Source organism: Canis lupus, chromosome 14 (assembly GCF_003254725.2).
Source record: "Canis lupus dingo isolate Sandy chromosome 14, ASM325472v2, whole genome shotgun sequence".
In the NCBI taxonomy this organism is placed as follows: Eukaryota; Metazoa; Chordata; class Mammalia; order Carnivora; family Canidae; genus Canis; species Canis lupus.
In genome coordinates, this window is record NC_064256.1 from 38,244,952 (window position 1) to 38,260,532 (window position 15,581).

The following is a 15,581-nucleotide window of genomic DNA, read 5'->3' on the forward strand; positions in this document are numbered from 1 at the left end:
TTTTTCTAATAGAGCAGAAAACAAACCAACTAAGATCCCCTCTCCAAGGACATCCCACACCCAGACATGCATCTGACAGTTTCATCAAACATATCAAGAACAAAGAATATTCACTTACCTTTATGTGCAATATGACACAGGTCTTCTTGCATTTTAGAAAACTCTGATGAGGTTTCAGAGCCATCAGAATAATTTTTCTCTTCTCCAAAATCTAATGTTGACAAATTAGGGTTGGAGGAATGAAGTCTTATTGGGCCCGAGAAAGGTTTAGGGACCTGAAGTGACACCAAAGGGAGACATTTCTTTTCAGATGTAGGTTGCTTAGACTATCTTGTTACTAAGATTAGAAAGCTGTAGGAGAACATTTTATAGGTAAATCTTTCTACTGGGTGATAAGTTCAAAGAAAATAAATGAAAACCCAGGAAAACACTTTCTCCAGCAACCTGCTCTGGCTTCTTGCAAAATAAAAATGGGTGAGAAATCACATTTCTTCTGGAAATGATAGAAGCATCAAAGCTCTAGGTTGCAAATGACAGCAAAAGCTGCCAGGCTCTTTCTCCTTTATACTCAATTCCTTCTTCCTGGCAATAATCATCCAGTATCTGGGTTGTTAACAGTGGGTAGGTTTAAAATGTTTTCTTAATTTGCATCTGGTGCTTCTACAAAACTAACTTCTCATGGGCTTGTACACAAATCACCCTTTACTTTGAAAGTACTTATGTCCAAACCATAAAGTGCTTTGAACAGAGTCTATGAGAGTAGAACAGATGACTTAGCCATTACGTTTCTGATTTATTTGACCCTAACAATGTCCCAATTTAATATGCAATGACCGAGCTGCAAATCTTGGCCTCTGGCTTAGCCATGCACTGGGGAAGTCGGCGGCTAGCGTAACACAGTGAAGCCCTGATGGGGGTTTGGGAGGTTGGAGGCAAGAGGCAAAAGAAAGTCTGCACGATGTCGCATTTCCAGAGACTCCAGCCAGTAGGTTCCAAGGGATGGTGAATCCACTGACTGGCAGCAGAAGAGGTGGGTCAGAGCACACATGCAGGTGGGGAAGAGGGCGGGCAGGCTCTGCATGAAAGAAGGGAAACCGAAGTCCTGGAAATGGCTGTGTCCCTCCCACCTGGTGTCATTTTTCCCTTACCCAATTCCATTACATGCTTATTGTAGCATGCAGAAAATCGAAGTGATTGAATTTCTCTCTGCACAGGGTATTTGCAAAAACAGCCACGGAAAATCCTATCAGAGTCCAAGCAGCCCCCAGCACGAGACACAGAGAGCAGGGGAAGCAATGGTTACCTGTAGCATTCCTTTAGCATCTTTGCCAATAGCTCTGGACCGCCACCTCCTGTGTGATCTTTTTTCCTTTTTGGGACTTTCAAAAGCTCCACCCTTTGTTTCAAAACAGGAAAGAGAGCATAGAAAGTAAGGTCCACCAGACCACAGAGAAAACTGCACAGCAAAGTGACCACCTCCATCCCCTTGAGTTTGGCTGAAGCAACTGACCGGACAACGTCCCACTGTTAGTGGCAAGGCTGGGGAGCAGAAAGGAAAGCAGAAAAATGCCAGAATGCAAACAGAAGAGGGACCTGGCTGACCTGGATGGCATTGATAGCCGGCGCCGAATATGTCCGATGCAGAACATCCATATTCTGTAGGAGCTGGCTCATTTCCACCAGGTAGGCATGACAGTGTGCCAGGTCTGTGCAAGACAGGCAAAAAGAAGATTCATAAGCCCTTACCTTGGCATCCAGGTTTCCTTACACTAGGGCCCGCTACTTTTTATTTATTTTTATTTTTATTTGCCAGCTACTTTTTAAATTTAGCTATACTCTTCAATTTATATCTTTATAAAGATGAAATTTTATTTCATTTTTTACAGAAGAGGCAGTAAACTGCCATGGTTAAGGGCACAGATTTGGAGAATCCGAGGCAAGACTGCCTCGGTTTGAACACTTCCTGAACTCTGAATCTTGGGCGAATTACATAACTTCTCTGTCTTCAGTTTCCTCATCTGGGAAGGGGAGATAATTAAACACTTGCCTTCATGAGCCAGTCGTGAGTTGACATATGTGGCATGCTTTTAGAATGCTGGCACACTGTAAGCACTCAATAAATCAGCTATCATCATTATCATTATTTCTAATATTGTAATAATAGGGTTTTGTCATCTGTGTATCAGGACTCCAGGCAAGTAAATGAAACAAAAATGAAGGTTGTACTGGTCTCTAAGGGGAACTGTCAATCGGGGTCCTTGGGTCCTTGAGACCTTGGGTCCTTGAGACCCACCCATCAAGATGACTTTGATGATCATCTGCACATTGACCTGAGAGCACCTAAGTGTTTTCACACCAGTTCTTGGTTGCTAACTCAAAAGATAGTTCTTAATTTGATGTTCACTGGATGATAATGGTTATTTCCACTGAGAAATCCATAGGTGGACAGAAATCAAGACCCAAATGGCTCTCAAACTTTGGCATCATCAGAATCAACTGGAGAACTTGTTAAATCACAGATCATTGAGATCCACCCACAATTTCTGATCCAGTCTACCTGAGAATTTGCATTTTAAATAAGTTTGGAGGCCAGGCCAATGCTGCTGGTCTACAGATGGCACTTCAAGGACTAGCTGTGCCAAAATGTCACTCAGTGAAGTTCACTCAGGAGCTTCATTGAGTGACATTTACTGGGAGGGCAAAACCTCTATGGCCCCAGGTGTGATAGTATCTGAATTCAACAGGAGAAAATGTACTTTTCAAGGCCAATGCCTGGCATCTTTCTCTCATAGTAGTTCTCAATCATAGCTCAACTGGGGAAATTTTTAAAATTCCATATGTCCAAGTCCCATCATGAGATAATTAAATCAGAACATCCCCAATCCCACTGGTGACTTGTTTTGTTTTATAGTTCCCTGGGTGGTTCTTAGCTAATTAGGGTTGAGAACACTGAGCTTCCTGATAGAAGTGTTCTTAATCCTGATTCCTTATCAGAATCATTTGAGAAATTAGAAAATCAGTGATGCCAGGACCCAAGTGCAGACCAATTTAACGAACTTCTTGTGGAGAGTGGGTATTCTTGCCTTTTAAAAGCTCTTTTGATGGGCACTGGGTGTTATTCTGTAAGTTGGCAAATTGAACAACAATAAAAAATAAATTTATTATAAAAAAAACAAAAAAATAAAAACTCTTGGTGATTATAGTGTGCAACCAGAGTAGAGAACTCCTATTTCGTGGGGATCTCCATTTGATTCACCCACTCACCTTCAGCAATGACTCCCAATTTTGGATATATACTAGAGTCAGTTTTGGCACTTAAAGAACACACACACACACACACAAAAAAAAAAAAACAAAAAACAAAAAACAAAAAACAGAGAGATGTGCAGAGACCACCCAGGGAGACTGATTTAGCAGGTCCTCATGGAAATCGCACCTGGGTACTTAAAGAATATGAAAAGAAACCTGTCTGCATGCACACCCAGGTGAAGACGTAAAGCTCTGCAAGGAGAATGTCATTTGTTCATCACCAGTGCAAACTCAGAAGCAAACTCTGGAGGGAAATGTAGACCAGTGATGGGGAAATTCACCTGAGGTGTAAATACTCAACAAGCACAATTTCAGAGCCATGACAGAAAGAAGCAGAAGTTTCAAGTCACTTTACCTTTTGAGCATTTTTCCATGTCCTCTGAAGACTGTAACCATAATGGAACTCGTGTCTCACCACCACAAGAAAATGATAAATTGCTTCCAGTTTGAATCGAGTTCTGCTTTGATATACTGCTACGCTGTTCCACAGATGACAAAAGCATGTTATAAATGAAAACAGAGCCCAGTGGGAACACTTTAGGGTAAAGGACAACAAAGTGAGCTAGTTGCTAATGGAAGCCATCTGCTTGTCATGGGGAAGAAGCTCCTACAAAGCACTCCACTAGAGACCTGAAGCTCTGGCTGTCACCTCAGCCTGGTCATACCATGCTCTCATACCTGGGGCTGCTCTCCTGAATTTCTTCTTTGGTCAAATGCTAATCATGCCAAAATAATGATATAAATGTTGAGAAATCTTGCAATCCTGCATGGCTATAAACATACATCCTGCATTTTGCAATCAAATAAGAAAACCAAAGTCAAAATGGTCAAGGAAGAGCTGGAGCATTCGGCCCTATTAAACTCTTCCTTATGTGCTGTTTTTCAGTTACTGTCCCAGTGATAACAGATACTCCTCTGGCCCTGGTTCTGACCAGCAAGGCCAACACATTCCTCCCCACAAGCCCCCCAGTTGGGACTCCCCTGCACAAGCCACTCCCTTCTTTTAGATTAATTATTGGCAAACTCTTACCTTCCTACTTGAAATGGAGTCCAAGACCCCAGGTGCAGAGTCTGTGACAGTGGATCCTGGGAAGTAGTGATTAACCTCGTGTGGAAACATGGCGATTTCATTCTGACGATACATTCTGTGGTGGCGGAGTTTGGAGACCCACTCATCAAAGATTTCTTCTGACTTGACCTAAATTATAGTAAAAAGAGGGAAACAAGAGCATCACTCAATGAAAGGAGCAATTCTTCATCAAATTGAGACACCTTCTCTTTACATGTTGGCACACGTAGAAATGTAGAGATAGGTTTATTGACTTAGTTTATACTTAGGTGGTCTATGGGAACAAGTTTGAGGAAGAAATGGGGAATAAAAATGGTCTTTGTAAACTTCATTTGGCCTCTCCATGAAAGGGTCCAATTGTCATGCTGTTATTAAGAAAGCAAACCATTAAACAATGAACTAGAACTCCTATTTATCTGTCTCAAAGCATTTCCACATTCACTTGTCCCCACCTTTCCTATTCTTACTGAAAATATTAGCACCATGTTTCTTTTTAAACTCTTTTATAATTCAGATTTTTCAGATTAATCTTCTCTGAACTGGAACAAATTCGTAAATTCTTCCCAAAATATTTAACCTTGTTAATCTTCTCTGACAAAGAACACATTGCTGAGGAATGTGAAGTCTATTTTAAAACATATTTCTCCTGCACTTGGAAATAGAGAAAAAATGTGAAAAACTATTATTGGTGATTTCCAAGATTTTTCAAACACACCTACACAAACAGTTAGCCACTCTCTCCATAAATGAGTATCAATGTCTACTTTCCACGAAGAATAATATTTATAACTAGCAACTTTTATTATAAAGTATTTCAAATGTTTATAAAAGTACTAGAAAGACTATAACAAGCACCTATACACTAGATATTTCTTAATAGTCAATGTTTTGTGTGTGCAAAGGTGTATTAATATTTTTAAAGTGAAAAACAATAGATACCCACATATTAGAACAGACTCATGAAGTGGCAACTTAAAATCACCCAAAAGGATGCATGGTAGGTTACCTTCTAAGAAGAAAACTCCAGGTCAATCTGTTAAATCTTTATTACTGCCACTGCTGAGAGCAAGGATGTCAGGAAATTTAGGAAATGTAAGGTCGGCTCTTAGGTTTGTTGTGTTGATTAGAAGTACATGCAGGACTTAAAACACTTCCAGGTGCTACTGAATATATAATATACAGGAAAAAGCAATACAAACAGACTTATACCTATTTATCTTCCCCTAAATTATATCCTCGAAATGTATTTCCTTTCCAGATGCAGTTATAGCAGGGATTTTACAGGAATCTTACATCACCCTTTGCACTGATCTGTTCTCAGAAGCCCTTAGAAATTGGTGCCCAGAGTATTCATCTTGACCCATTTTTTTTATTGGTTAAATGAGGTAGAGGAATAAAAGCACTTTATTAAATAACTGTCCAGCCTTCTGTTCCAACCCCACAAGTAGTTATAGGACCATAGGTGGACAGCCACTTAACCTCTCAGCTGCCCTCTCTGTTTCCTCATCTATAAAATAAGATGATGGGACTGGATGGCCACCATTTAAAAACTGCCTGACTCAGAGGCTATCAACAAGGACCCTCAGATAACCACACATACCCACACTAACATTCACAGCTGACATTCAAACAAAGGAACAAGAAACATGAACAGAACAAAGTAAATCAACACAGAGAAATATTAAACTGTGTTTCTCATGATATTAGTATCCAATGTTATTCTAACAACGAATCCTTACTAGCTGCTGCACCCCCTGGTTCTTTAAAGATTAGGAATTAATAATTACTTTTATTCTGTTAACTGGAGTAGTGGATGAACAAGAACCTATTATTTCCTGATCATGTCAAAACAGAATTAAGCATCATTGGAAGTACATAGAGACACAATTGAAACTATTCTAAAGGAGACTGACCTTTAAAACAAGGGGGCGGGGGGGGAGGGTCTTTCTTTTTTTTCCTTTTTTTTTTTTTTTTTTTTTGGTCATTCTCAGCCAAGGGACATTTGGCAATGGGAGACATGTTTTTTTTTTTTTTTTTTGGCTATTATAACTGAAGGGGGCTTGTTATCAATATCTAGCGGGTAGAGGCCAGGGATGATCCTCAACATCCTATAATGCACAGGACAGGCCCCACAGCAGAGAATTTTCCAGCACCCTGTGTCAATAGTGTTGAGGGTGAGAAACACTGCTTTACTCTGAGCTTAGGCCAGGAAACAGTATGGATTTGACTATTTTGTGCAATCAATCAAGCACACGTATTTGTTATGTTATTTATGTAAGCACCATATATGTGCTTTGGGGCATCTTAAGACACGGAGCTCATCATCTCATGGTTTTGTTTTCCCAACCCCCAGCCTCCATTCTTAATTTTCCAAGTAATTTGTCTAAGTAAGAAAAGAATCTTAACATCCTCTCAATTAATTCCTCACATTTGAGTACCACCTAATAATTACACACAAATACTAAACTATTGAGCTTACAGCAGGCTGGGCATTATGCCAAGTTTTTTACAGGCTGCCTTACAACATGGGCACTATAATTTTCATTCTGGGGAAGGGTAGTGAGAAAACGGAGACTTTGGGGGATTAAAAAAATTTGCCAAAAGCCCATAGCTAGTAAGTAGCCAGGCAAAAATTTAAAACAGATCGGGACCTCTGAAGCTCTTATATCATGCTCTTAACCATCTATGCCACCAGCAGGGAGAGGGCAGAAGGGGTTAGTTAAACCACTTTCAGAGGTACAAATTGGAGGCCCATACTTAAGGAGGAAAGTTCTTGACATTCACTGTAGTATGAGAATTTTAATGGAATCCCTGAAGTGGTAAGATTAATTTTTTTTCCAAGATTTTATTTACGTATTCATGAGAAATACACAGAGAGAAGCAGAGACACAGGCAGAGGGAGAAGCAGGCTCCGTGCAGAGGGCCCAATGTGGGACTTGATCTCGGGACCCCAAGATCATACCTTGAGCCGAAGGCAGACGCTCAATCACTGAGCCACCCAGATGCCCCGGTAAGACTAAATATTAAATGTTGTATTTCAGGAAGACAATTTTAACCTATGGTTAATGGTTCTCCTCTAAAGGTGGTACAGTTTGGGGGAATGAGTTATTTGGAAACATGAAGATTTTTTTTATTACTGATTGTTGGCACAATCAAGGTATGTGTGTTGGAGGGATGGGGGACAAGGATGCTAAGCCTTCAGCAGTTGTGTGAGACAGTCCTGCACAACGAAGACCCATCCCACCCAAATATTAATAGCATCTGTTAGAAATGCTTTTATAACAAAGATCTTCTACATGTTGCTTGGATCTTTTGAAATATTCAAAGAGCATCACCAATAGTTCTTTAACTTACAATCCCTTTTGCAATATAAAGAAACCGTGCCACAGGAGATGGATCCTGGGAAGCAGGCTCACCTTCAGATGGTAAATGTGCTCTTCCGTATCCAGATCTATGCATTTTGATGACTTCTTTACGGACATTACCGAGAGCCCAACATCAATGCAGCCATGGAGCTTCTCTCTCTCTATCTGCAGAGGCATGAGAAGAGGGCCACTTGAGGTTCATGGTGTTAAAAACAGTAGTAACATCCCTGACACTCCTCCCCTATAGCCTACCCTTCAACATCCACCAATATAAACACAACGACTATGACTTACCAAGCACTTAGTGTGAATTAAGTACTGTACATGCATTGTCTGTTTTAGCCTATGAGGGTTAAGTACCAAGTGGTTCGCACAGCCAGTGAGTGAGGAAGCAAGAGAGCAAGCCCCACAGATCAACTCCCACAGCAATGAAATCACCTGTTAACTGCACTGCCTTCCACAGAGTTAGTTTCTAGTATCTAAATTCATGTGGAAGTGACTTTAAAAGGAGAGTAAGGGCAGGAAGCTAAGATAAGTCACTGTGGGTTGGGGATTATGCCAGGTTTTCTACATGCAGCCCTACAAAATGAGCACTCTAGGAGTCAAGGGAAGCAAGAGAGGATGAGGGTAGTCCTGGGTGAGAGGAGGACCCACACAAGGGGCAGGGTCGTTGTAACAGTCATTCCAGCCACTGTGAGCTGTCTACCTAGTGTTAACAATAGGGAACTGTTTCCCCTTCATCAAGGGGCTTCTCCACCAAAACCCCTGGCCCCTGTAATAGTGAAGTGACACCTGTCCCATGTTTTGTTCCTGCTATCTCACTGGGAAAATGTTTTCTCCCACCCATAGGACCCCCTCAGTCCAACCCTAAGACCCACACAGACCCCTGGATCCCTGGTAGGATGTTTAGAAGAACCCTCCACCTTCACTTGGTGGGTGAATTGAGCCAACTCAGAACCCAGAGCAGAACCTCTCGCCCATGTGAAAGAACTATTATTACTCCCTATGGTTTCCAGTTCAGAGAAATGCAGTCTCCAAATGTGTACAACCTCATCCATGAGCTGACAACAATTAGCCCTTCAGAATTCTTTAATATGAGAAGACTTACATCCGTCTGGCTCTTGGCATATTTCAAAATCCCTTTGTCCAGATAGAAAAATCTCTGTAGGGAAGAAAGTAGAATTCACTAAGACATTCCATTTAAACAAGCACCCTTCTGTTGGTCCCAATTTTCAAATTCAAATTAAATATAAGTGCCTAAGAACCATGTACTGAATGGGGTAGTGTGGAGACAAATAAAGGTGAAGCCAAGGCCAGTGTCTTACCTTGTGCCAGCCTTTCAAGGGCCATTTCCTCTTTTTCAGCAAAAATCCTTTCTGGATGGGTGGCTCCTGGGTGTAACTCATCTCTCCTCTCAGCCCTTCCACCACTTCCCAGCTGTCCTGTTTCAATAAAACAGATCATGCTAAATGTCTACCTTTAATAATAATAATAATATTCAGAAGCACTTCATCCTATTGGTAAATCCATCAAAGATGGTGAATTTAGCTGTTTTTTGGGGGGAGAAGTTATTAAAAGTTAATTTTCATACAGGTCCTGGACATCATGGATTTAATGCTATAATTTAATGGCATCAAATTTGATTTATTTTTCCAAAAGCCCTCTCCTAGAAGGGAATGTTTCTCTTAGTGCTTGAACATGGCTAATGGTAAAGCTTTACTGTAAGTTCTATACCCTGTTAGCTCACCACTAGACTTCAGTTTGAATTTTAACCAAAAGCTATAGATACCAGGTGATAATATGGTAAAACTGGCTTAAGAAGTGGCTGAAAAGTAGGATATTGAATGCAAACTGGTAAACATAACAAATTGGTCAAAATAATGATTCATTTGCAAATTAATCTCTTCATATTTAAATACTGGAAATACTGAAGCATCAAAAAAATGCTTTTGAAATGAGAATTTTCATCCTCTTTTTCCAGAAATGTTGCCTGCCACACCCTCCTTTTGTTTCAAAAACTTCTGGCGGGGGTGGAAGTAATTATTGCTTTACTGAGCTGTTCATAATTTTGAAGAGGTACAAACTGTTATTATAATTAATCTTCTGTTGTTGGCTATCTAGGGTAGTATCAACCAATTGAAAAAGAATTTAAAAGGGAATACTAAAGAAAAACACTAAAAATTCTGAAAATTTATTTTTTAGTGCTTGAAAATGCACAAATCATTGCGAAATTATCCCAAGATAGACCAAAATTGGCAATATCTATTTTAGTGGCTGAGATAATGGATTTTTAGTTTACTGATGGATGAACTTATGTGAAATGCACAAATCTTAAAAGTACACCCTGATGAATTTATACATCTATACCATTAGTAACTACCATTCAGATTAGAGAGAAACATTTCCAACACAGGATAATTTAGTTTTGACAAACGTGTCCTTCCCCACCTCCTCCAGCTTTTTTGAGATATTATTGGCATATGACATAAGTAAGTTTAAGGTATACAATGTGATGATTTGATAACCTCTATTTCCCTACCCCCATCATTACCACTTTTTTTGTGTAGTGATAAAACTTAAGATCTATTTTCTTAACAACTTTCCAAGAATATGGCATATAATCACCATGTTGTGCATTAGTTCCCCCAGAACTTACTTCTAGCTGGTAGTTTGTATGATTTGACAAGCATTTTGCCATTCCCACCTCTTCCTATCCCCAGGAGACTCTTTCCATGAGCTCAGCTTTTTCAGATTCTGCATATAAGTGACAACATACGGTATTTGTCTTTCTCTGATTTATTTCACTTAGCATAACACCCTTAATGTCTATCCATGTTGTTGCAAAAGGCGGGATTTCTGTCTTTTTTTATGGCTGAATGAAATTCCCCTCTGTGTATGTATCACGTTTTCTTTATCCATTCATCCACTGATGGACGCTTAGGACGCTTAGGAAGGACGCTTCCTTGTCTTGGCTACTGTGAATAAAGCTGCAGTGAACACAGTGTGCAAATCTCTCTCTAAGAAACAAATGTGTCCTTTTGGTCAAGATTTCATATTGACTTAACTTGCTCTTAGTCAAATCTCCAGACAATAGGTGAGGGTTACAGGTAGAGGCCAAAGAACTGGGAGATGGACAGTAAGTGTGAACCAGCACCAGAAAGCAGAAGCAATTTGATTTAAGCCCCAGGAAATACTCTAATGACAAGGCATGGAACCTTGTCAGAATGCTGTCTGGCTCAGTTTCTGTGTTGTCCTCAAGCTTAGCACATGGGAAACACGTGGTAACAAGAACACTTCTGTACTTTAGCAACCGAACTCTTTTTATGACAATCCTGACAGATCTGCCTTCTATCTAATTGCACTTTACTGTGAATATAGTTAAACGTACATTCCAGACTTTTGAAATGTGGTAGTGGTATCCCAGGGTCTGGAGTTGTAAAAGGGAATTCTTCAATGGAAAAAAGCAAAGCTTATATTTAGCTCTTTCTTTGGAGGACTTTTTCAGAAAGGCAGCAATGTCAAATGAGATTTCTTTATAGTATTACCAATTATTCAAAGTGACTTAATCATACCCAGAATAAATGGGGGATGCATATTATTAAGTGATGAGAAGCCTACGTGCACGTACGTGCACACACACACACACACACACACACACAACTTCTGTTCGCATGTATTTCAGCTTAGAAAGCCATTCCTCAAAATCTAAAGTGTCCTCCCTGTCAAAATTGTAATGAATTTTTAAGGTCAAGTTAAAAGTTCCAGCTCCTCTAGGAAGCCTTCTTCAAAGGAAAGTACTATTTCACCCTAGAAACTCCATCAGCATTCCATCTACCTTTCCAATGGTTCACCACTTACGATATTATATGTGAGATTTTATCATCCCTACCAGACAGACTCCTTGAGGATGTAAAGTGTCTAGTTCATTTCTGATTTCTTCACAATGCCTAACCTGCTGTCCTGTGAATAGTATAACATCTAGTTGGCTAATAAACAAACTTGGTCTTAGAATAAGACTGCAAACAGATTTTTGTTCTTGGAATATTATAAATCAGCATGCATTTGAAATGTTCCCAAAATCTTTGGGCCAAATAACTATTTACAAACTAAACAGACTACATTCATATTTGTGAAAGAGGGTGCATGTGTGTGTTATCATTGTTAAATGGGAATCTATGGCTCAAAATCTTTTGGAAAGTATTCTAAGGGGATCAAGTCCTATCGATTTGTTTAAGACATCCAAACAGAAGGCAACACACAGTGATAATACTAGACAATCATGCATGTCTGCTCAATACATTCAATTGTGCAGAATGCAAATGCCAAGAGGGATTAGACGTTAATTGCATACTTTACAAAACTGAAAAAAAAAATGGAATGAGATCATATCTGTAGTTTAAAGAAAAACAAGAATTAAATTTAAAAATTGTCTCAAGGATTCACGTTAGAACTGGATCTCTCCTGAATTCTTAAGACATAATACATTCCTGCCAGTGAGCTAATGTGGAGGGCAGGGAATCAGATTGCATTTGTTGGCATTTAAAGGAAATAAGTCAGAAAGGGTTTGCATTTATTCCAAAGAAAATATCGTCTTTTTTCATCACTTTATTTTCTACCTGGGCTCAGAACTTAAAAGTCTTTCCAGGTTGGAAAAGCCAGATTTGAAGTATTTAAGAAAGTGAAGACTCTGCTTGACTCAGGAAGGAAGCTCTGCAGCCAACTCCTTTTCTGGGCTTGCCGTCCAAATCCTCCCCATCCAACTTCCTTGTCTGTCACAGTCCTTGAGTCACTTGGCTGAAACCTGAGAGCCAGCGTTCCCAGTGGGGGCAGTACCTACCCTCTGGGGCTGTGAAATAGTGGGGGTACTTTTAGTTCTCACAGTATCTCTGATCTAATGGTTGGGATCCAGAGATGGTAAATGTACCACAGTGCCTCTTAGACAATGAAGAAGTTGTCCCACTTTCCACGTGACTTTCCAAAGTGCCAGTGGACTCTTTTGTAGGTGAAATCTGTTTATAATTTCTTGAGCACAGAATTTGACTCTGTTTCACATCCATACCAAACTATTTCTGCATGGTTTTTATACACTTTGAATTCTTGGTATTGCAACTACTGGATAACTGAGGGAGGACTACATTTCCTTCTGTTTGGGACTTTAACAAGCATTACCCACCATTTTGGAGAATTGTCACTGAAGGCCAGGCCACTTGTGGTATTTGAGTTAGTAGCACAACACACCTATGTGGGTCTGCATTAGTAGCTGTCACATTTTATATATAGGTATATCTGACCACATCATTATATCTTCTGGCATAATCATATGTGGGCTTCTACACAGTAAAATAAATATTTTAATATTAACCACTTTCTTTGAGTTTTCCTTTGTATTTCAGTTAAGTATACGGTGATATTTTCGGAATTATGTGTACAAATAAGTCAATAACAAATTTCATTTGAGGAGAGTAATGGGGTCATTAAAATATTGTCACAATAAGGGATATTGTTTTGGTGGAATTAAGAACCACTGCAGAACCTGACACAAATTCTATGAGAAGAAATGATATGTCCTCATGGTGTAGTGAAATCACTTCAGAATTGTAAGGGCCTAATTAATTAATTAATTTCTCATAAGTAGTCCTATTGCTTTCATCCTCAAAATGTTTATCCTCTATGTCCCTTCTTCTCTGTTCCCCAGCCACCATCCAGACCCAAGCTCTCATCCAACCTGGCTTCCCAAGACTCTCCACTTCCATAATAATTCATGGGGCCCCATTATGCCCTACTCTCCATGCAATATACAAATGAATATAATACTTGTCTGCATTTCCACTTCTGTGGTTTATTTATGTCGTTCAAGCCTTCCAGAATCTTCTCTTAATCTTTTCTACCCATGCAAACCCTTCAAAATTTTAGTTCAGTTTTTGAAATTTTCCTAAATTACCTAACCACATTAATCGTATACGCCTATGAATATAATAGTATTACTGTCTATTACCAGATAACTTAGTGTTTAATTAACTCATGACTTTTTTTCCACTTTCATTCCCAGGGCTTTGGTGTTTACTACTCGGAACAGTTATAGGGACCATCTTTTCAACATGAGATATATAAGATAGATAGATAGATAGATATAGATACATATATATATAGTTTTTAGCAATAAACTATATATATTTTTTATTTCAACATCATATATATCATTCTTCTACATATTATAGTATAATGCATATAGTATAATGCATATTTTTTATTTCTACATCATATATATATCATTCTTCTACATATTATAGTATAATGCATATTCTGCTATAATTTAAATATATAAATTCTAATTATGAACCAGAGTAAATGCCAAGCAGTGGCCAAAATCTCGAAGCAATTTGAAGGAGTTAGGATACACCATCTGATGGATAGAGACCAGCAAGTTCTGGGGTCCTGCTCGGAGCTACCGTGTTTCCTATCTGTAATCCCACTGAACTAGGACAGGAAGTCAGCCTGAGCGATTTAATGCAGCCAATTCTTTGCTCATTCACTTTTTTATATTTGGAATGTCTGCCCCCATCTACTTCTCAGCCTGAGAATTCTCATTTGCCCCAAACCTCCTTGGGGCACAAATTCTCTCCCTCACCAGCACTAACAGAAACCTCACTCATACGAGTCTCTCTCTGAGCCAGAACCTGGGTTCCAGGAGAACAGGGACAGGGTCCCTCTTTGCAGTAATCTCACTGCTTGGGGACATGGGGGCCCTGAATAAAATATTCACTGAATGGGCCAGTCTGAGGAGCAAAGGGATGTGAGAAAGGCTCAGCAGAGTCCTCGGGGTGAAGGATTTGAATCCTGTGTACTGGAATGGGGCAGAAAAAAAAGCAAAGATACCAGCTTCCCTTGGCTAAAGGGATCAGATGTCCTGAAATAGCTGTTTGTGTTCCACACACCTGGTGACCGGGCAGTAGGACACGCACCTTGAGCTGAATGTCCTAAGATACAGTACAGGGTGGACTCGGGGCCCTGGGGAAGATCAAGGCCCTCCTGACTTGGCCCAGCAAGGCTGGGCTGGTGTCCTGCCCTGAGGGGGTCAGGCCAACCACTCACCACGCATATAAGATGGAGAAAGAAATGCGACAGGGTCTGGGGAAAGCGGCTTCTTAAGGTTTTCGCTTCATTTTAACTGAAGACAGTCTGGCACTGTCGTCCGGCATTAAATTCAGTCTGTTTTACTGAATGTCAAAAGAGTGCCAAATATAGAAAGCTGCTTTGTGGTTGGAAAGGCAACTAAGCATTTATCCATGCTCATGAGCTGGCACGGTTCATTTCCATATTGCTGAGTACACGAGTTGAAAGCCTTCCCCGCACCCCCCAGCACAGCTGTTTCCACAGTGTACGTCTCCTCTGCAACTTTCAAATGCTGGATTCTCAGCACTGTCCTTCCAGGGTTGTCAGAAATAGAAAATGACCTAAAACTTCCATTTTTCCTGCAGCTGAAGAGTGTTGTGGAAGAAGTTTTGGTTTTACTTCCCCTATCTGGCATGACCAGGGAGTGGGTTGCTCTTATTATTTATTTGAATTGCTTATCAGGTTTTTTTTTTTAATTCACGAAGCAACAACACCCAGCATTAAATCACATGGAGCATAATCTAACAGGTCTTTAATGATTTTAAAGGCATTTCTGATATTTTTTAAAGAGTTTATTTATTTATTTGAGAGAAAGGGTGTGAGCATGGGGTGAGGGGGTGGGGCAGAGGGACAAGCAGACTCCCCGCTGAGCACAGAGCCCAGACTGGGGCTCGATCCCAGGACCCCTGAGATCATGACCAGAGCCAAAGTCAGATGCTTAATTG

The 15,581-nt window shown here is 40.0% G+C and overlaps 1 protein-coding gene across 9 annotated transcripts in view; it reads right to left on the reverse strand.

Annotated features, from left to right (window-relative positions):
• Positions 1 to 15,581, reverse strand: part of OSBPL3 (oxysterol binding protein like 3) — a 177,611-nt gene that overhangs the window by 59,168 nt on the left and 102,862 nt on the right. For 7 of the 9 annotated variants that reach the window (XR_003143041.3, XM_049093723.1, XM_025464409.3 and 4 more), the window contains 8 exons: positions 9,069 to 9,185; positions 8,852 to 8,905; positions 7,795 to 7,908; positions 4,340 to 4,507; positions 3,665 to 3,788; positions 1,603 to 1,706; positions 1,304 to 1,396; positions 119 to 275 (listed from right to left, as the gene is read on the reverse strand). Coding sequence is in view for 8 of the 9 variants with exons in the window: in XM_025464409.3 (XP_025320194.1) it covers positions 119 to 275; positions 1,304 to 1,396; positions 1,603 to 1,706; positions 3,665 to 3,788; positions 4,340 to 4,507; positions 7,795 to 7,908; positions 8,852 to 8,905; positions 9,069 to 9,185 (931 nt within the window). In the remaining variant the exon portion in view is untranslated. The remainder of the gene's footprint in view (positions 1 to 118; positions 276 to 1,303; positions 1,397 to 1,602; positions 1,707 to 3,664; positions 3,789 to 4,339; positions 4,508 to 7,794; positions 7,909 to 8,851; positions 8,906 to 9,068; positions 9,186 to 15,581) is intronic. The other 2 variants (XM_025464408.3, XM_025464411.3) reach the window with 1 other exon arrangement.